Source organism: Petaurus breviceps, unplaced genomic scaffold (genome assembly GCF_028583685.1).
Source record: "Petaurus breviceps papuanus isolate PSGF00001 unplaced genomic scaffold, PetGlider_PUasm1.0 90879, whole genome shotgun sequence".
NCBI lineage: Eukaryota > Metazoa > Chordata > Mammalia > Diprotodontia > Petauridae > Petaurus > Petaurus breviceps.
The window spans coordinates 2,552,773-2,575,241 of record NW_027187368.1 but is presented as its reverse complement, the minus strand read 5'-3'; the positions used below and the strand labels follow the sequence as shown (position 1 = coordinate 2,575,241).

The 22,469-nt window shown below is 40.4% G+C and overlaps 1 protein-coding gene across 12 annotated transcripts in view; it reads left to right on the top strand.

The window, feature by feature from the left end:
- The window catches only part of DAB2IP (DAB2 interacting protein), a 324,396-nt gene that overhangs the window by 132,503 nt on the left and 169,424 nt on the right, over positions 1 to 22,469 (top strand). For all 12 annotated transcript variants that reach the window (XM_069073764.1, XM_069073763.1, XM_069073765.1 and 9 more), the window contains one exon: positions 2,120 to 2,223. In XM_069073764.1, the coding sequence (XP_068929865.1) occupies positions 2,120 to 2,223 (104 nt within the window). The remainder of the gene's footprint in view (positions 1 to 2,119; positions 2,224 to 22,469) is intronic.

The window sequence follows — 22,469 nt, the reverse complement described above, 5'->3', positions numbered from 1 at the left end:
TTTTACCTCCTTAAAACATCTGTTATGACCACAGGCATCATGGTAAGAGTGTTAAACTTAGAACTAGGAGAGCCATGGGTTTGAATTGTGTATCTGACATTGTACTACCAATTTAAAAAGTGTCTGATTTTGGGAATGCTATTTTGTGTCTCTGAACCTCAGTTTTCTTACCTGTAAAATGGAAACAATACTAGTACTACCTATGTCATAGGGTTGTTGCCTGGAAAGTGCTTCATAATCTTTAAAATGTTGTAAAAATGGAAGTTGATGTAAATTATTCATCTTTTCAGTCTTCAGGTTTAAGAATCATTGATAAGATTTGGAAAGGAGTATGGAAAAGTGGGGCAAATTCTGGTCTTAGAAGATCAGACTCTGAATCAGCCTGGACTCAGTTTCCTTATCAATGAACATGGGTATAATGATGATTGTACTTCCTGTCTTTCATAGGGTGGTTGAGGGGAAGGTGCCTTGTAAACTGCAAAGCAAGATAGAAATGTGGGTTACTGTTATGAACTGGAAACTCAGGCTCAGTTGTTTCTGCAGTCATTAGAGTCCCACATCAGGCAGGTTCCAGGAGATTAGACCAAGAAGTGTGGAAAGCTCCCAAAATAAACCTGTCTCAGGCTCTTGAAAAAGCTGCTTTCAGAGTAATGTGGTGATTGGATATACTTGTGTGTGTTTCTGTCTGGGTGGAAGAAACAGTCTCTTTTGTCTTCTTATTCTAGTCAAGCTTAAAATCTTTATTGCCATGAAGATTACTTGTATTTGGAGGGCCGGAGAGGCAGTGGGAAAAAGTGGGTGGAGGACAAGCCTTGGAGTCAGAAGCCCCTGGGTTGGAACCTTTCCTCTGCCACATTCTGGCTGTGTTACCTGGACAAGTCATTTAACCTGTCATTGTTCAAGGCAACTCTCTTCAGACTCTAAATCTCAGAGAAGTGTCCAGTCTGCATTGGCAGAGGGAGTTCCTCACCTAGAGTTCCCCATTTTGATGAAATCACAGGTTAGGTTTGAGAAAAAATTATATAATTGAAGACAAAGGTACAGTGAATGGTCTAGAGGAACTGAATTCAAATCCTTGCTCTCATACTTACTAGTTGTGTGATCATGGGTAAATCATGGAAAATTTCTGAAGCTCAGTTTCCTCATCTGTGAAATAAAAATAATTATACAGGACAATGTAGTAGAAGTTACACCAGATTTTAGAGTTAAAACACTTGGGTTCAAATATTGACCCTGCCACTTACTCCCTGAGTGATCCTGAACAAGGTGATTCACCTCTGTGAGCTTGCATGTGTAAAACTGCAGGGACGTATTAAGTGTCCTTTAAGACACTTCCTTAAAGTTTTAAATCCAGTGGTCTGAGCAAGTGGAATCTAACTAGGACCACACAGGTCACAGGGGCATTGTGGGAAAGGTGCTTGGTAAGCCTTGCATTTAAAGGGTTCTATAAATGTGAGTTGTTTTTTGATTATGATGGTGCCTTCCAAAAAGTGCTCCTGGGTCTTTTAACTCATCTCTTCCTCAAGACAGCCCTATGAGGTAAATGGTGCAAATGTTATCATCATTTTACAGCAAAGGAAATTGAAGCCTGTTAAGAGGAAGCCACTCGCTCAGGTTCAGTGGTGAACACCTGAACCCTTAGTTCTATGCACTTTCCCCTACTCCATGCTGTTTCTGGCCATCTCATTGGGCCAGATTCATAGATAATAGCTAACAATGATACAGTGCTTTAAGGTTTGCAAAAGACTTTCATGTCATTTCATTTGATCCTCACAAAACCCTGTGAGGTTGGTGCTATTTTCATCTCTGTTTTACAGATGAGGCAACTGAGCCTCATCTGAAAAATGCTAAGTTACTTGCCCAAAATCATTCAGCTAGAGAGAGGAGTGGAGAAACAGGCTCACAGAGAAAAGCTACTTGCCCCCAGGAGATTATCTTCCGCATTTTATAGGTGAGAAATTAGGCTTATTAAGTCTGAGGTTACACAGGTGAGTAAGAGGCAAAGCTAGGATTCCAATCTAGGTACTCTGACCCTTTGCCCCTTCAGCATTCTTTTCCATTATACAAGTTGCCTTCTTTACATTGTGTTTACACTTAATTTTTTACTCTCTGTTTGCAGAGTCGCCCCAAGAAAGGTCGGGGCAGCGGCGCACCATGCCCAGTAACCTCTCTGATAGGAGCCCCAGCATGGAGCCTTCAGCTACTACACCTTTCCGGGTCACGGTAACTATCTTTGTGTTACTGCAGTCCCTGCAGGACTGCTTTGTGCAAGTTTACGTAACAGGGAATTTTTCTGGCCTCCCTCCATCTAGGTATCCATTCAATTGTTTCCCTAGAGCTGAGCCCCAAGTCCTACTGGCAGTGAAGTAAAAAGGAAAAAAAGCTCCCAGCAGGCAGAGCTGGGGATTATATTATTCCCTGGACACTGAGCCCTGTAGCTGTATCCTAGTCTCCAGACCCAGTAGACTCTGGGGGATCTATCCTGACCTGTACAGCAAAGATGGCAAGGGTAGAAAAGGAAACAGGTTGGATTTTCAAATATTTATATCTTCTAGGCTAGTTGAGCCCCTGAAGCTCATTTTAAAAAAGGCAATATGCAACATCCCCTGCTCTGGATCTGGTGTTTACAGTTAAGGAACTGGGCTCACTATGGGAAGATTTGTTCTATGAAAAGATGTAACCAGAAAGAGCAGAGGGACCCCTCCTCTGCTAAGTGAAGGGGTTAAATTAAATGTTCTCTCAAGGCCCCTTATAGCTCTGGCATAGTCTGTTTTAGCATTTTATGCTCCGGGCTTTCACGATCTGCCTGGTATTCTATTGTTCCAAGATCCCTTTCAGTAATTATGTTGTATGGTTACAACAGTCTCTTCCTTAGTCTTTTCTGTTTGACTTTTGTCATTGGCAGAGAAGAGAAGGAAAGGACCGAGGGGATTTTTTTGGGGGGTGGGGATCTTGGTTCACCTCCTTTCAAAAAAAAGAATAGAGCGCTTTCACCACATCCCAATGTGTGTCCTTCAGGGATAAAAGAGGAGACATAATCTACCAGGGACAAAAGTTTTGGAGTCTGGACCATGGGACTAAACCTAAGGGAGATGTGGATTTCCCTCAAGGAAGAGGCTGAGAAGGTAGAAACCCTCAGCTACAAGTTTGAGATCATTTCTCCGCGGACATTTCTAGCCCTGACACAGTATGACTCTCCCACCTTGCAATTGTATGGTCGTTCTGGCTTTCCCATCTATCATCTCACTTTATCCACATAGCAACCCAGTGAGATAGGTTTAGGTGGGGCAAGAATTACTATCCTTATTTTACCAATGAGGAAACTAAGGTACAAAGAACTTTTGTGTCTTCTTCAAAGTCACCCAGCAAAAGTCAATGGTGGATCATGGCCTAAAACCCCAGCTTCCCAACTACCAGCATAGTATTATTCCTTTTATTCCCTCATTGTCTGAGCTCATTGTCTTTCAAAAAGGGCACTGGACTTGGAGTCAGAAGACCTGAGTCTGAGTTTCACCTCTGTGATTTAGGACCTTCCAGTGCACAATCATCCCTCCCCTTCTTACTACACAAGGCTATTTGTGTTGCTTGTAGAAGTGCTTTGAAAGATAATCTCAGGGTCGCAAGATCATGGCAGCCCTACAAAGCTGGAAACTGAGGCCCAGAGCGATTAAATGCCCAGGATAACCCAAATCATAAAGTAACAGAACTGGCACTCAAACCCAGGTCCCCTGAGTCTAAGTCTTGAACTCCTTCTCCTATCTCATAATGCTTTTCTATGAGTTACCACAGTAAGGCATACTCTGAGTTGATGAGATTTCTTAGCCTCATCAAACTAACTTGTAATACTGGCTCAACAGGCTGGGCAAGGGGGTGGCAATAGGCCTAGAAATTCTGTCCCCAAACGACTCACTGATAAGCAGGGAAAAATGTTCATTTGTTTGTGGCCGGTGGGAAGATATTGTCTTTAATCTTCCCAGAATTCTGCTACCTATACTCAGGGTTCCCAGAGCAGCCCGGAATTCACAGCCCAGCTACCTTTTGCTAAAGCTCTCTAAAGGCCATTCCACAGGCCCAATTTGTACCAAATCACCCTTAGTTAATAATCTTTCCTCCTCTGCTCTGTGATCTTCCATTCCCTTCCACCCCTATCCCAGTGTTGATTAGGAGAGAAGTGGGGAGTCTTAGGAGGATTGGGGAGGGGAGTTTCTTTGCTGGAGGACAGAAGTAATATGACCCAGAGTCTGTAATGGTCTAGCTTTGTTTCATTCAGATTTAGTTGCAGAGAAGCAAACTACTGTGGCTTTCCTAAAGAAAAAAAAAATAATTTGAGTGATTTGCTTTGTTTGAGACTTTGTTTCCCCATCTGTGAAATGTGGATGTTGCTTTTGCTGTTCTCTAAGGTCTTTTCCAAATACTTAGATGTTAATTGAGGGTTTTAGAATGTGAGGCAGAGAGGTTTCTAAGACTATCTTTTAAAAATAAAGTTTTATTAATATCTTTTGTTCTCGCATAAAATACATTTTCATTGTTTTCCTCTTACCCTTCACAGAGAGCCAGTCCATATAACAAAGAATTTTCTTAAAAGAAAGAAAATAAAAAGAAGAGAAAAAAGCTATTAGCAAAACTGATCAATATATCAAAAAAAATCTGAAAATCTATGTATCATCACCCAGCAGTTAACCTCTCACTTCTGCAAAGTGGTTGGGGGATGGAGGGTGAGGAGGCAGGCAAGGTATGTGAATTATTATTAGTAATTACTGAGATTTACAGGGCACTTTAAATTTGACAAAGTGATTTACATATACTATCACATTTGATCTTTATAACAAATCTGTCAGGCATGTGCTAATATTGAACCCATTTTGTGGATGAGGAAACTGAAGTTAGCCAGAGGGGTTAAGTGAGAAAGAATAAAAAGAGAAAATAATATTTTCACTACCCATGTTGTGTTGGACTTTGTGACCCTCAAGTGAGACGGTGAGTGGGAGAGAGCTTTGTAAACTGTACCAAATGTAAGTGATTATCAGTGTGATTGGAAGGGGCTTCATTTGGTCTTTGGATCTACACTATGAGGCATTTTCTCCCTCCTCTGTCTACTCAGCCCCAGAGAAGCTTATTTTTGTTTTTATAAGGGACTTTTATTGCTGCCTTCATGCCAGCCAATTCAAGCAGGAAAAATATACCCAGCACCACCTTTTTTTTTCCTTGGGCAGAAAGAAAAGTGAGAAGCCTGTTGCTTTTACCACTAGGAATGGTGGTGGTGGTGGTGATAACAATGATGATGATAATGATAATGGTGGCTCACATTTATACAGGGTGTCCCAAAAGTCTTAGTGTAGCTTTAAGCTTTGATATTTTAAATAACTAAATTAAACTTTAATAGCTTAATACTGAACTAAACTGAAAACTGTACTAATTAAAGCTTAAAACTGCTCTAAGACTTTGGGGACACCCTATATAGCACTGTAAGGTTTACAAAGCACTTCATATGCCTTATCTCTCTTATTCATCAGTATAATCTTGTTGGGTAGATGCTATTATGGGATAGGTAAGTGGCGCAATGGATAGAGTGCTGGGCCTGGAGTTAGGAAAATTCTTCTTCCTGAGTTAAAATCTGACCTCAAACACTTACTATTTGTGTGACCCTGGGCAGGTCACTTAACCTTGTTTGCCTCGGTTTCCTTATCTGTAACATGAAGCGAAGTACTAAATGACAAACCACTCCTGTATCTTTGCCAAGCAAATCCCAAATGGGGTCACAAAGAGTTGGACATGATTGGAACAACTGAACAATAACAGACACTGTTATTATCCCAGCTTTTACAATATGGAGAAATTGAAGCTTGGTTTAAGTGATTATGTTTAGGGTCTCACATCAAATAAATAGAAAAGGCAGAATTTGAATCTAGGTCTTCCTGAATGAGTTCAGCATTCTCCTTACTACTTCCTAAGTTTTGGTGGTATCAGGATGATGATTAAATCAGTTAGAGTATCTGAAGTACTTTGCAAGTATAGGGTGTTAGTGGTTAGTCTATTTTCTTTAGAATGGGAGACTCCTGTACCTGAAGGTTTGTGTCATAAGGCCAGGACTGAACTAAGAGAAAATCTCATCCATCCCTAAACATACTATTTTGTCCTCTGATTTTTCACAGGAGAACCTGCAGGTCTTTACCAAGTAATAATGCCTATCATGGTCAAAGTAGGGTGGGATATTCAGTTTGGGAGAAGGAACTTGTTGGGGTCAGGTAGGCTACTGCCAAGAATTTCCATTGTGAAGCTTTCCTGGAGCTTCAGACTATCTTTATAATGTGTGAGGGATGGCACCAGTGGCCTTAGAAATGACATTAAGCCCTTCACAAGCTAGCTCTAACTTGTCTTTTCCAGTCTGATTTTATATTACTTTTCTTCATGCATTCTACATTCCAGCCCAACTGATTAACTTCCTTTTCCCTGTATCTCTTATTCTATCTCCTATTTCCATTTCTTTGCACAATCGTTTACACATGATAAACACTTAACAAATGCTTATTGAATTGAATAGAATGATGATTTTGACCTAGCCCTTTAGCTGATGACATGGCTATAATGTTCTGTTTCATGGTTTACCCAGTCCCTGGGATCTGGTGACCTGCAGATGATCATCTCTGGCATTCTAGGCACAACCTGGTAGGTTGGTTTACCATCCTTAACTTTCTTTATTAGTTCAGAAAAAGGGAAGAATTGGTGAAATCACTGCTCTGACAGTCAGGAAACCTGGGATCTGATCTCAGCTCTAGCAATAACTCTGTGATCTTGAGAAATTTATTTTATTTTTCCAGGCTTCCATTCCTTTGCCTGGAGTCTGAGCAAAGTGGACCATATATTCTCTAAAGGTGGCCTTTCAGCTCTAACAGTCAGTCTCTCTCTCTCTCTCTCTCTCTCTCTCTCTCTCTCTCTCTCTCTCTCTCTCTCTCTCTCTCTCTCTCTCTCTCTCTCTCCCTCTCCATATATATGCCTGCCCTCTCGAAGCTTATAGTTTGGTGGGAAAGATAAGGCACAGATAGTTAGAATACATAATATATTGTAAAAAGAAAAACATTAAAGGAGTATGGAATAAAGTGTTAAATAAGGTTTAATGGAAGAGTTCAGGAGGTCATTGCTGGGTTTTGTAATGGGAGTCATCCAGGGGTGGAAATAGCATTTGAGTTGGTTTTTTAAGACTTTGTAGGAATTCAACAAGTAAATAAGGGAAGAGGATGCATAAAGAAGAGGAGAAGTAAACATGCAAAAGGGAAAGAATGCAGTGTACCTGTCAAGGGAGGGACAGAGAATATTTCAGTTTGATGTGACTTTATGAGAATAAGGTACCATATAAAAGGTAGGGTGACTTCTTGAATATGAGGCAAGCAGTAGGGAGCCACTTGTATATTTAAAGATCACTTATTCTAACATTCTGTAGTCTAAGGTTCCTTCTAACTCTGAACATTCTGTATTCTATGCACTAACATTTTATGTTCTGATGTCTGCCCCGCCCCCCAGCCACAGTAATATTCTGTGATTCTAAATTGGCTTGTAGGAGCAGAGTGTGAGATATGGAGACAGGCTGTTTCCACCTGCCCCCATTCCTTTCACCATCTTTACCCTTTATTCAGCTGGTTTTCAGACAAGTTGAGCCCAATGGGTTTGGGGAGCAGGTGTTGGGGAAGGAGTTGCGGAGGGGAGGTCTGGGAGGTAGAAGTGATTGCAAAGCTTTGAAATTAGACAGCTCATTGATCCAACCTGATTCCTTCACAGAAAGTTTAAAGCTGGAGAATCATGTTTGAAGGGCTGTCTGAAATTAGGTTTCAGGGCTATTTTTTGCTCTGTAGAGGAGCAGACATACATAGTGTCAGAAGGGTAAGGTATGCATAGTATTGATGAATCTTGTTTTAGGAACTAAGACTCCATGGCAGAAACTTCTTTCTGTGCTGCTTAATCTTATAATTGGACTAATAGCAATTAGTAGCAATCCCTTACATGGAGTTAAGAGTTTAATATGTTAGAAAGCATTTTGGCATCCACTAGCTCACTGATTTTTTTTTAAAGCACATCCTGTGAAAAGGTCAGGGGAAGGATAATTATCCCCATTTGACACATAAGGAACCTGAGACTCTGAGACAGTGTCATGATTTTACCTGGACTATACCCCCCCGCCCCCATACTCAGAAATCTTCAATGTTTCCTTATTGCCTGTAGGATAAAATTAAAAAAAAAATTCTTAGACTGCAGTTTAAAGCCTCCCATCACCCCCCAACCCATCCACCCCCACATTTGGATCCCACCTATTTTTCCGGTCATATTTCATATTGTTCCTCTTTTTGTATCTTCCATCCCAGTTAAAAAGGACAACTCTTATCTGTTCCCCTTACATGACTCTCCAGCTCTCACCTCCATGCTTTTGCAAAACTGCCCCTCCTCCCCATGTCTAGAATACATTCCTTCCCTGCGTTATATTGTCCCTTGAATCCTTCAAAACACAGGTGAAGTGGCACTTCCTTATACATGAAGCCTTTCCTAATTCCTGGAGTTTTTAGTACTCTCTTCCTATTGTAATTATTTTGTATATACTCTTATTTCCTTGTTTACACATTGAATCTTCCCAGTAAAATATAAGTTCCTTTGAAGGCAGAAATTGCTTTGTTTTTGTTCTTGTATCTCTGGCACATAGCTTAGTGCTTGCACATAGTAGGTACATAATAGGGCAATTAGTTGAAATTAGTCCATCAATAAGCATTTATCAAGTGCTTTCTATGTGTTGGACACTAAATGTAATCTTCATAGAACTGACCTGTCTTTGGGACCCAGACTTGGCCTAGGATGGAAAGCAAAGGAGAAATTGACAAGGAGAGAAAGATTCTGAGTTTCTTCCTCTTTCTGCCTGAGCCTTTGGAAAAATCTAGTAGACTGCTCAGTTCCTGGAGCATTTGTTGAGCCTGGGCTAGAAAGTATTCTTTTTTTTTCCTTAGTATGTCACCCAGTATGAGTATCATAGAGTTAAATGTGTTAGAACTAAAAGGGATTTTTGAACAAAAAATGTTCAAGCTGTAAGGTACATAAGAACATAGATTGCTTGAGCTAGGAAGGAATCTTAGATTGTTATAGCAGAAAGGGACCTTACAACATAGAATATTTGAGCAGAAATGAACTTTAGCACATAGAATATAGAACATAAAACATAGAATGTTAGAATCAAAAGGGCTTCTAGAGACCAACTAACTGGTCCAACCTCCTTGTCTTATAGAAGAGAAAAAGGAGTGGAGAAAGAAAGGAGCTAAAACTAGGATCCCCCAGTTTCTTCCCATTATTCCATGCTTTTCTTTTCCCTCCTCCCTTCCCTTAATAGGGAGAACAGAAATTTCTGGACTTATCCTTAGAAGAAGTGAAATGTAAGCGGGAGGAGAAAAAGACTTTAAAATTACAACATTCCATTGGACATGATACACTGGAATATCCTATCTCCAGCAACATCTCTCTGAGGCTCCAAGGGAATTTGTAAGGTGGTTTCAGACCCCAGGCAAAACTCTAATGATTCCATTCCCATCTCATTAGGGTACTGCCATCTATTGGCCAATGCTTTCCAAGCGACTGGTGCTGAGCAGGCAACTGGATGCAGCAGTCATCTAGGTCAGCTTGATGCAATAGGGCTGGAGCACAGCAACTACTGTGCATACAGAAGAACCTTGCGTAGAGTCCAGTGCAGGTAGCCTGTCCAATAATTTCTTTCCTCTACCTGTCCATCTCCTACATTATCTCAAGGCTATAATTCCTTTGACATTGTCTCCTTTTAGAATTCAAGAATCACATACTGGTTAGAGATCATATACTTTAATCCTCTCACTTCACAGGTGAGGAAATGGAAGCTTATAAAGGAGACATTGCTAATATGAGGGTGGGGTGAACCCCTCTCCCCTCCCCCCCCGCCATTAACCTCTGATGCCTAACTAGGAAGAGCACTTTTTGATTAAATCTAATAGTCAGAAACAAGTGTGAACAGGGTCTATCTACTTCCTTAAATCAAATAAAGTCATTGTGTAAGAGACTGGGTCATACCCTAAGCAATTTGTATACAAAGGAGAAACTATCTCAGAAATGAGGGGATAGAGGAGAAGAGATTTTGAATATATGGATTCTAAAGGTTAAAGCAAATGTGAAACTAAGGGAGGACTGAACTAGGGTAGTGAAGAGAGATAATGAGGTAAGTCTTTGGCTCTATAATAGGCAATAGGCATCTAAGAGAGGAGGACTCAGTCTGAGGGAAGTACTAGTCTGAGGGAGACTGTTTGTTATTCAAGTGTTTCCAGTAAATTGAATTTTGTCTCTACAAAAAGATAGAAATAAGTGTAAGGTTCAGCAAAAAGCCCAACCTTTACCTAAGGGCTAGACATTTTTCCAACTAGGAGTTCATGGCAATTGTAGCTGAATACAGAATTTTTCATCTAAAACAAACTCTCCAAAGACCAGAAGGAGGTAACTAAGTGTCCTTAGAGGCCACGTTATTACCTTGAGACTCAGAATGAGCTAATTATTATAACAGGATGTTTCACTAATGTCCTGTAATTCTATGAACCTTGCCTTGAGAGGTATAATTTAATGAATAGAATTGTTGGAATTCTAATATAATAGAACAGTTGGAATCAAAAGACCTGGTTTTGAATTCTGGCTTTGCTACTTGTATTTATCTGGGTGACCTTGGGTAAGTTGTTTCTTTGGATCAGTTTCCAGATCACTTGGACCATTGAGACTAGAACAGACTTTAGAGATTCAATATACAGTTCCAAAGTTCCTTCCAACTCAGACATCTTTCTATGTCCTTTGATTCTTTCCAGCTCCAAACTCATGATCCCATGAACAGAATTTAATCAGTGACTGATTTGATTCAGTTACTAGTGGTTTTCCTTTGCCATACTTTCCTGTCATTTTTCTTTCACCTCTTGTTCTGTCTTAGTCTTATCAGTGGCCAAGACCAAGTGAGCAGTTGCAAAAGAAGTAGCAAAAAGAAAGGAAGAGATAAAGAGAACACTGGACTAGAATCTGCAGACTAGGACACTGGTTCTGCCTTTGCTTCCAAAGAGCTGCATGACCTTGCCTCTATGGGCCTCAGTTTCCTACTTATACTCTGTAGGACTTGGATTAGATGATCTCTATCTTCTTCCAGCTTTAAAATTTTGTTTCACATTCAAGCATTCTGTATTTTGGAGTCCTTCTAGCTCTGATAGTCTTCAATGTCTCTAATTATTCACTCATATAGAAGACATAGATAGCTTTTGTCTTTAACTGAAAGGGGGGGGGATAGTCTCCAAGCCACATACAATTGGGGAAGTCTTTCATGATCCCACACCATGGATGCCCAGAACACCCCAGAATGTGCAAGAAGGGTGGAGGAGGGAGGATTAGGGATTGTATGTAAAAGAGTTTCCTGATTTTTTTCCTGCTAGTATAATACTGAGAATGTTCCAGGTAGCTTGAAATGCCTTTGCTTATGAACTCAGCTGTGAAAATTGCACTCTAATGGCCTCGATTTCTTTGGTGAACATTCCTCTCTACCATTAGGGTTGATCGAGAAGGTGCCGGATACTCACTCTCCTTCCCTCCAAACACCCTGCCTTTAATTGAAAAGTAATTGTTTACTAAACCGTTCAGACCCAAGAGGAAAATTACTATCATTTGGGTCTCTGCCTGCCTCTAAGAGAGCATTGCTTTTCCTACGAATGGACTTTAAGGAGAATAAGGGCATTATCACAGATGATAGATAAACAGCAAGCCATGATCATTAAACTGTCAGCCACAGTCCAATCTAGAAAGGGCATGTAAGTGGTAGTGAGAAATTACATGTAAATTCCAGGAAGAATTTATCTGAGGAGTCAGGTGACAACTTATGACTGAGGCATGGCTGTTTTTGACAGCTGGAGGAGAAAGTGATGGTAGAGGGGACAATGTAGGTATGGTGGCAGAAGAGCAATTCTTTTTTTTTTTTTTTTGCTTTTTTTTTTGGAGGGGGGAAGGCTGGGCAATTGGGGTTAAGTGACTTGCCCAAGGTCACACATTAGTAAGTGTTAAGTGTCTGAGGCCTCGGAACTCAGGTCCTCCTGACTGCAGGGCCAGTGCTCTATTTACTGCACCACCTAGCCACCCCTAGAAGAGCAATTTTTGAGCACTGATGATGCTGTATGGAGCTGGCATGGCTAGTACAGACACATAGTAGGGACTCAAGATTTTTTCTGACTTATTTTTTTATTTCCTATGCTCTGCTTGTCAGAAGGCAGAGGTGATTTGGTTCTAGTTCTGCTGATAACTTCTAGTGCAACTTTGAGTGATCCCTAATGTAATAAGGCGATACTATATGATCTGTAAAGATTCTTTTAGCTCTTACATGAAACACTCTGTTTTCTGAAATCCTTTCCACTTCTTAATAACCTGTAACTCTTCAGTTAAATTTAGCTCACATTTATTAAGCACCTACTGTGTACAGAATGTTGATCTTGGTCAGAGGAAAGTTACAAAGTTTAAGAACTTATAGTCTCTAGTGTTTACAGACTGTCAGTGACTGACAACATCTCCATGTCTCAATTTCCTCATCTGTCAAGTGGGAAAGTAAATAAAAATCAGAGAATCTCAGAATTAGAAGTCACTCAGTCAATAAATATTTATTAAGTGCTTTCTGTGTACCAGGCACTGTGTTAAGTGCTAGGGATAGAAAGGCAAAAGACAGTCCCTGCTCTCAAGGAGCTCTCGGTTTAATATGGGAGACAACATGCAAACAACTATGTGTAAACAAGATATATATATATATATATACACATACACACATGTATGTATGTATACACACATACACGTATTTTATATATAAATATACCTACATCCAAAATATATGTGTATACACACATACACACAAACTGGAGATAATCAACAGAGGTAAAACATTAAAGGGGATCAGGAAAGTCTTCCTATAGAAGGTAGAATTTTATTTGGGATTTGAAGGAAGCCAGAGAAGCCCAGTGGCAGAGGTGAGGAAGGAGAGCATTCCATCCATGGGGGATAGCCAATAGAAATGCCTAGAGTCTGAGGACTTGTGGGTAGAACAACAAGGAAACCAGTGTACTTGGATTGCAGATTAGGTAAAGATGAGTGTGTTTTAAGAAGACTAGAAAAGGGAGAAGAGGGAGAGAGGAAGGTTATACAAGGCTTTGAATGCCAAACAAGGATTTTGTATGTGATCCCAGAGGTTATAGAGAGCCATTGCATGTGACTGAGTGGGGGGTGACATGATCAGACTTGGACTTTAGGAAGATCATTTGGATAGGTGGGTGGAGGATGGGAGTGAGGAGAGACAGACCAACAGGCTATTGCAGTAGTCTGTGTATGAGATGATGGTCTGCATTAGGGCGATAGCAGTGTGAGAGAAGAGAATGTGAGAAATATTATGAAGGAACATTTGACAGGCCTTGACAACAGATTGGAAAGTGGGGGCGGTGAGAGTGAGAAATTGAGTTTAACAGCCTAGGTTGTGAGCCTGGATAACTGGGAGTGTGGTGGTTCCCTCAACAATATTAGAGGTTAGAAGAGGGGAGGGTTTAGGGGGAAAGATAATGACTTCAATTTTAAACATATGGGGTTTAAGATAACTACGTGACATCCAGTTTGAGATGTCCAATAGACAGGTAAAGAGAGAAAATTGTTGGGAGAGAGATTAGGCTTAGATAAGTAGATTTGAGAATCACCAGCATGAAGGTGCTAACTAAATTCACAGGAGCTGACTAAATAAATCACTAAGTGAAATAGTATAGAGGGAAAAGAGAAGAGGACCGAGGACAGAGCCCTGGGGGACATCCATGGTTTGTGGGCATGACCTGGATGAAGATCCTACAAAGGAGACTGAGAAGGAATGGTCAGCTAGGTAGGAGGAGAACCAGGAGAGAGCAGTGTCACAAAAATCTAGAAAGAAGAAAGCATCAAAAGAACAGGATGATTGACAGTGGCAAAAGGCTGAAGAGAAGGTTAAGAGGGAACCCTTGGCTACTTTTCAGATGAACTGCTTCCTAGCTGTGCTTATATTTCTAGTTTCTTCATCTTGTACTCATGAAATTGTTTTTTTCAAACAAAGTGTAAGACTTTATATTTACTCATGTTACCTTTCTCCTTATCTGATTCAGCCTAGTGTTCTATTTTGTCAAGAATTTTTTGAATTCTGACTCTGTCCTCCAGTATATTAGCCATTCCTTTCATCTTTTTGTCTTCTGAAAATTTGATAAGCATGCCACTTGTGCTTTTATCTAAGTCATTAATAAAAGTGTTCAGCAGTACATGATGACTAATCCAATCCCTGGGACACTCCACTGTAGACCTCCTTTCAAGTTGACATTGAACTATTAATAACTTTGAGTCTGACCATTCAACAAATTACTAATATACCTACTTGCTCTATTATCTAGCCCATATCTCTTCAACTCCTTAAAACTCACTTAATTGTATTATTTTTTTCTTTTTTTCTACCAGAAAAAGTCAAGAGATTTTATGAAATGCTTTGCTCAAAATGTAGGTAAACTATATCCCACACCATTCCTCTTCAATTTAGTAACCCTGTCCAGAAAGGAAATAAGGTTAGTCTGACATGACCTGTTCTTGATGAAACCATTCTGGCTCATCACCCTTTCCTTTTCTAGACAATGATGATGATAATAACAACTGACATTTATACAATGCTTTAGAGTTTTCAAAGTACTTTATATAAATTATATCATTTGACAACCTCATAAGGTATGTACTCGAGATATTTTTATCTGATCTTTATATGTGAGGAAATCGAGGCTCAGAGAGATTAGGTGATGTGACCTTGTTCACCTAACTAATAAGTACTAGAAGTGGGATTCAAACTTATGACCTTCTGACTCTGTCTTTATACTAGGTGGGGTAGCAATTTAAAGCCAGGTGACTTTAATGTTCTCCAGGCCAAGTTTACTGACCTGTAGTTTGTTAGCTCTATTCTCTTCCCTTTATTAAAAAATTGGAACATTTGCCCGTTTTAAGTTCTGTGGCATCTTTCCCACTGTCCATGATCTTTCAGAGATCACTGTGGTAATGTCTCAGCAATCACATCTGCCAGTCCTTTAGTATTCTGGGATGTAGTTTTTTTTTTTTTTTCTGAGTCAAGTAACTTGAACCAAGGGTAGCCACAAGCTGTGTTCTTCCCTCCCCCTGTCCAGCATCCCTCACAGAGATATTGGGAGGATCAGGGAGCTAATGGAAGAGGAAGGACTTCATAAACCCTAAAGTGCTGCCAATATAAGGTGGTAGAATAATGAGGAGATCAAACTCTGTTGATTGATCTTTTATGCTGAGGGCTTCTTCATGATGCTTCTCTGGGCCACTTAGGGCTGTTGGCCACCAGGGGTCCAGTTCTTCCCCAAGTGGGTGTGCCAGGCCCCAGTCTAACTCTGTACCTGAAGCCACTTCCTATCTGTCTTCAGGTGTCTATATCAGTGTCTAAAGAGTTTAAAAAGTGAATAGGTTTCACTACAGTGTTATGGACCCATAAATTTTTCTTCCTGCTCTCTTAGATGTTTCTCTGTTCACATAGTGAATGTGATCCCATTGAACCCTGTCTGCTCCTTAGATTGGGGGTAGTGTGCTGGTAGTATGACATGGACTTAGCTATGTAGCTTTCCTTCCTTCCCCTTTTCATACCCTACTCTTATATGCAGAGGTACATGTGTATGAATACAGGCAGAATAATGATATTCCATAACTCTTTTTAATTTGTAAAGCACTTTACTTAGAATTCTCATAGCAATCCTGAATATCAGTTTTATAGATGAGAAACCAAGACTTAGAGTGAGGTCCCCAAGTCTAGTAAATTCTAGAACCAAGACAAGTCTTCTTTCTATATATCACACAAATAATCCAGCATCTGCCTGCCTCCCGTGCAATAATGTACATATGCATGAATGCATTCAGAGGTTTTCTTCCTTACTTGTATTATGTAGAGGTCAATATCTGTGTGAATAAAGCCAGAATCTTCTTGCTCCTCTTCTTCATTTCCTCCCATCATAGCAGAGTTGTATGTCACTATGAATGCAGTCAGAATATAACCTTATACCTATCCCCCCCCCCCCAAGATGGGTACAATTGTCTCAGTGCAAAAAGTAGATACTGCTCTTTCTCATCATCCTCTTACTGACCCTCCCCCTTCACAACTATACAAAGATATGTATGAGTAGAGTCAGCTTGTGTTCTTGGTATTCTTCCTGTTCTCCTTCTGTGAAGAGGTTTGTATCTATTTGACTGAATTCAAAAGGTAATACTGTATCTGTCTACCTCTGGACACATATACATACATCTCAGTATACAGAGATATATACCTTTAAGAGTGCAGTCAGCAGATACTCTTGATTCCTCTTCCCCCAATTCCACTGTGTACATCTGTATAAAAGTCAGAACACAATCCCACACCAGTCCATCTTCCTTCTCTCACCTCCCCACCCCTGCTGAAGAGAGGGGAATTACCACCTTTAGGAGTAAAGTCAGCAAATACTCCTCCTGCCTTTTTCCTACCCCATGCTGTGCACATCTGTATGAATACTGTTAAAAGATCATTCTATACCTGTCCATCTCACCCCACCTCCTTTCCCCTCCCCACTGTGCCAAGGGTATACTGTGCAGTCAGCAGATTTTCATCTTGTCACCAGACCCTGGGAGATAGCATTAGGAGGTGTCATTCTGAGAGCCGTTCAAACTCCTTTAAACAAAAGCTTTATTAGCCAGGAGGGTTAGAGGCAGGTATGGAGACGTTCTGACAAAACAGACCTACCTCAACCACATGATAAACATGGCCCTTTTCAGGCAACACTGCAACTCTCCTTGGTGTCTGCCTTTCATGGCTGGTGATAAGGCCAGAGAACCACTGTTTTACCTTCACAAATAATCATAGAGTCAGAGCATTGGAAGGACCTCAACGGTCATCTAATCCAGGCTCCTGTTAAGTGTAGGAATCCTGTCTACAGTATCCCCGGAAAGTAGTTGTCTGCCCCCCGCTAGAGCATCTTCATTGTCAGAAATCTCACTACCACGTAAGGCAGCTCTACTATTAGCTCAAATTGATAGAGATCTCTTCCTTATGTTGCACTGAAATCTAATTCCTTATAAAACCCCCAACCCACACCTCCATCTCCACTGGTTGTTCTAATCATATGACCTTGAATTAATTTCTTCTTTGTCTCATTTGTAAAATGAAGGCATTGGGTCAGTTAATATCGAAGATTCATTCTAGCTCTGACATTCTGTGAGTCAGACAAACGTTACGTAATCAAGCTAGGTGTGCAAAGCACTGGTCCTGGTTTTGTTAGCTAGAGATCCGTAGAACAAGACTTTTACCGAACCACCATTTCAAATATTTGAAGACAAGGGTCATGCCCCCTTAATCTTTTCTCCAGCTTGAACTTCTTCTCTGTCAGACCATTCCCGTATTACAGGGTTTCCAAAGACTTCATAATCCTGTCCTCTCTCCTCTGGAGTATCTTCTGAATATTCTCTTCCTTTAAGGGAAGGATAATAGGACTGTAGGTAAGAAATACTAGCCATGTGACTTAGTCATTTTTGTCTCTCTGAGCCTTGGTTTCCTTATATGTGGACTGATCATCTACCTCATGGGTTAATTATGGGGAAAGTTATTTGTAAATTATATAGTGCTATAGCAATATGTGCTATTCTAATAATTCATAATTATTTTACTCTCTTAGTAATATGGATGGGGGTAAATATTTGCATTGGTGTTTAAAGCTTCACCCTGACCAGGAGGGGGCACTGTAGGATAATACAGAAAGGGGCCACCTAAGGGAAAAGAGAGCCAGGAGACCAATTAATTACATATTCCTGCTTTCATTCATTATTCTGTGTTGAAAATCCCTAAGAACATGGAGGCTGGATTTGCCCATCAAGGTTTGGAAGCCCCTTGCCCATCAGAAAATTCAGAACTGGTCTACCTTCCACAGGGAGAATGGAACTCAGACCTGAGGGAATCATTGAGGGTTAGAGCTAGAATTCAGTTTAATTCAACAAACCTTTATTGCCTGCTATGTGTAAGGCATTGTGCTGGTGCTGAGAATATAAAGTAAAAAACAAATGGCCCTGTCCTCAAGGAGCTTACCTCCTACTGGATATGATCTTAGAATAGAACATTAGAACTTGGGCTTTCCGAGCTGGAAGAAACATTAAAGATCATGTAATTCAGTGAAATAGAGCTGGGGTATAAAGAGGAGACCCTTCCATGGGCCCCATAAGCATGATGACTCATTTTACAAATTAGGAAACTGAGGATTGACAAGGAAAAGTGTCTTGCTTCAGGTTACATGGCTAACTAGTCTCAGATGTGAAGTTCAAACACCAGTTTTCTGGTTCCAAATCTAATCCTTATGATCTTTCATCCCAGGAAAGCACATGTTAGGGAGTACAACCCAGCTTCCTAACTTAGGCAGGGCCTGCTCTGAGCAAGTCCTTTTACCATGCTAAGGTATTAGAGCATGATTTCTGAGGCCCAGCCCTCAGGTAAGAATCACTGCTTAAAAGGACCCAGATAGTAGCAAACCTGTCCCAACTTCCCTTGGTAAATTGTACTTGATGTGGTAATTCCCAGCCAATATTGGGCCTTAAGTCATTATTATGCTAAAGAAAGTGTTGTTGAAGTTTAAATTTATCTGGGCTGTGAATAATTTTCTGTCAACTTGGGATTATCTCATTTAATCTCAAAGGCACTCATTCCCTCTCTATCTAAGCTTTCAAAAACATTTGTCTGATTGCAATCCATTGCTCTCTGTTGTCAAATAAATCTCCTCTACATACGGAGAACCAGGGATGGGAAATGTGAAACTTAGGAGATTTATTGAAAGTCTCATATTCCAAACTCTTAGCACCATAAACATCTCAATCCTCCTTGATGAAAGGGGGAGGGAGAGGAGAATTCTAACAGGGGAAGCATATTAATTCCTAATGAGAGACAGAGCCCTAGGAGTGTGGTACAGTTAACACATCACTGAATGTAAAGCAGAAGAATAAGGTTCAAATTCTGGGTCGTTCTATGAGCTTGAGTTCTCTGGCCCTCAGTTTCCTCATCTATAAAATGAAGCAGTCGGGACTAGATATTTTCTAAGGTTTCTTCCACCTCTAACTCCAAGGATAACAGCATAATTATGAGGAGGATCCTTCCTGTCAAAAGTCTGAGCCTGAAGACGTAACATGGCTGGTCAATTTGGGGGAATCCAAGGATGCTCTTCCTGATAGCCTCAAAGGGTGGGGGACAGAAACCTGTTTTCCCAAAAAATTCTTAGAAAGCTCCCATTTTCAGTTGGTTTCCCTGAATCAAGTCTTTCCCTTCTCCCTGCTTCAGTTCATCTTTCACATTGCTGTCAAAGTGATTTTCCTAAAATAAGTCAAGTTGCTTTGACCAGTAGCAGAAGTATGGTGGTAGTGGTTAGAATGCAAGACTTGGCATCCAGAAAACTTTAGTTCAGTTCTCTCTGAACCTCAGTTTTTTTTATCTGTAAAAAGAGGAGGCCGAATGTGATGACAGTTAGACATAATGACCAACTTAATCCCATCAAGCACTAAGTCTACAGTCCTACTACATGACCCTTCCACCCAACTAAATAAACTCCAGTGGCTTCCTATTAGCTCTAGGATCAAATAGAAACTCTTCTGTTTGACATGTAAAGCTCTTTATAACCTGGCCTTGTCCTTTCTTTCCCATCTGCTTATATGTTTATAGTTCATCCATACTGTCAAGTCAACAACAAGTCAACAAGCATTTATTAAATAAATACCTATGTTTCAGGAACAGTGTTAAGTATTGGGGATACAAAGACAGGCAAAATTAGTCCCTGCCCTCAAGGAGCTTAAAATCTAATGGGAGAAACAACATGAAAACAACTATGTACAAACAAGATGCTTGGTGGCAATTTCAGATGTAAGGCATTAGCATTAAGGTGGGGTTTCTTCCTGAAACTGAGACTTGAAGGAAGCCAGGGAGGCCAGGAGGCAGAGACAAAGAGAATTTCTCACATAAGATGCTCCATTTCCCACCTCCATGTCTTTACATTGGTTATCCCTCATACCAAGAATGATCATTCCTCACCTACACCTCTTAGAACACCTGGCTTCTTTCAAGACTTAACTTAAATACATAGAGAACAGCCAGCAAAAATTCCCAAAGTTGGGAGACAAAGTATCTTCCTCAAGGAAAGCAGAGAGGCCAGTGTCACTAGAACACAGACTATGTGAAGGAATTCAAGGTATAACAAGACTGGAAAGGTGTGTGTGGTGGCAAGGTGAAGAGCAAGTTATAAGACTCCTGTAAGTCTTCTGATATCCCTTCCAGATAAAATATGCCTTATCCAGGTGAAATACCTTCCCCTCAGATGACCCAAATCACTCAGAGTATGATGAGGTAATAACATGTTTCTTAATTCAGTTTGATGAGGAAGCAGACATATGTTACTTTTTTTTTTAAATAGGATCATGGACTTTAGAGATGAAAGGGGACTTAGAGATCACTTAGTCTAATATTCTTGTGAGATGAGATTAAGACTTCCCCCAAATCAGAGGGTAGTAAGGATTTGAATACAAGTTTTCCAGTTCCATATCAATGTTCTTTCTATTTTGTCATGATTTAGAGCCAGAAAGGAACTTGGTAATCATCCAATCTAATGTCATGTCATAATGATAGAAAATGAGGCTCAGAGGGGGAAGGTCCCTTTCCTAAGGTCACGTAGCAAAATAGTGGCAGAATCAGGGTTAGAACCCAGATTCTTTGAAGAAACCAGGAGTGCTAGCTTTCAACTTTTATGCTCTGTTGCTCTTCTCCTTGGTGTAATCATTTCCAAACTATGGGCCTTAAGTACTGTTTAGGGCAAGGGTTTGTGCATTTTTTTAACCTTAAAAAATGGCTCCTCATATTTGAGTGGTTTTCAACCACTGCATTGATGTTCCTTCCCTCTTAGTGAAAATTACCTCCTGAATAATTCAACAAAATTTGTTGAGTGCCTTTGACCCTGCACTTAGTCTGTCCCACTCATTAGCAAATGAGACCAAAATCAGGTTGCTTGCTCCTTGTCCTGAAGGCTCTTAGTCTTAAGTGTCAGGTGACAGTAATGTGATCTGTATCCTTTAGAGTTGGAGCAGACCAAATCTGGTGGGTGGTAGAAATCAAATATAGTTTCCAAAGAGTCATCATCACTTCCCAGTGTTTCAAAGGAAAAAAAAAACAACCTACTGGATTAAAAGTCAGAACATCTGAGTTCAAGTCCCAGGACTCCTTCGTTAACTAGCTATATATGACCTTGAGCAAATGACTTAACATCTCTGGGTCTCAGTTTCCTCATCTGCAAAATGAGGTTGAACTAGGTAATCTGTAAGGTACTTTCCAGTTCTAACACTGCATTCTACCATTAAGAAGTCAAGTCAGTCAACAAGTATTTGCTAAGTGCCTACGATATACCAGGGAATGTAAAGAAAGGCAAAAAACAAAAAAATAAATGAAAAAAAAAAAGCCAGTTCCTGCTCTCAAGTTGCTCATAATATAATGAAGGAGACAACATGCAAACAACATAATCAGGATAAATTGGAGAGAGTCTTAGAAGGAAGGAACTGAGATTATGGAGGACCAGAAAACATTTCTTGAAAAAGGTGAGACTTTAACTGAGACTTGAAGGAAGCCAGGAAAGCCAGGAGGCAAAGATGAGGAGGGGGAGTTTAAGTCATCATGTAGGGGGAGGGAGAGGGGGAAGAAGAAGGTAGAAGGTAGGAAGGAGCCAGGTTATGAAGGGTTTTAGAAACCTAATGGAGGATTTTATGTTTGATCCTAGAAGCCACTGGAGTTTGTTGAATAGGGTGGTGACAGGGTTAGACTTGGACTTTAGGAAGATCATTTGACAGCTGAGTGGAGGATGGACTGGACTGGGAAGATACTTGAGCCAGGAAGACCATTCAGAAAACTACTTCAGTAGTCCACGAATAAAGTGATGGGGTCTTTATCAGAATGGTCAGTGTCAGAGAAGAGAAGAGGCATATACAGGAGATGTTACGAATGTAGAAATGATAGAACTTGGGAACTGATTGTATGTGAGGGGTTAGAGAGAGAGACAGTGAGAAGTCAAGAATGACACTGAGGATGTAAGCCTGGTGACTGAGAAGATGTAGTAGGGAGTTTAGAAAGAAGGGAGTATTAGGAGAGGGGAAATATGAGTTCAGTTTTGGACAAATTGAGTTTAAATATGTCTACAATATAGCCAGTTCAAGAAGTCCAATAGGCAGTTGGAAATTCGAGACTGGAGTTCATCAGAGAGGTTAAGGCTGGATCAGTAGATCTGACAAATATATCTACATAGAGATAGTAATTGAATCCTTTTGAACTAATAAAATCACCAAGCAAAATAGTATAGAGAGAGAAGAGAAGAGGGTGGAGGACA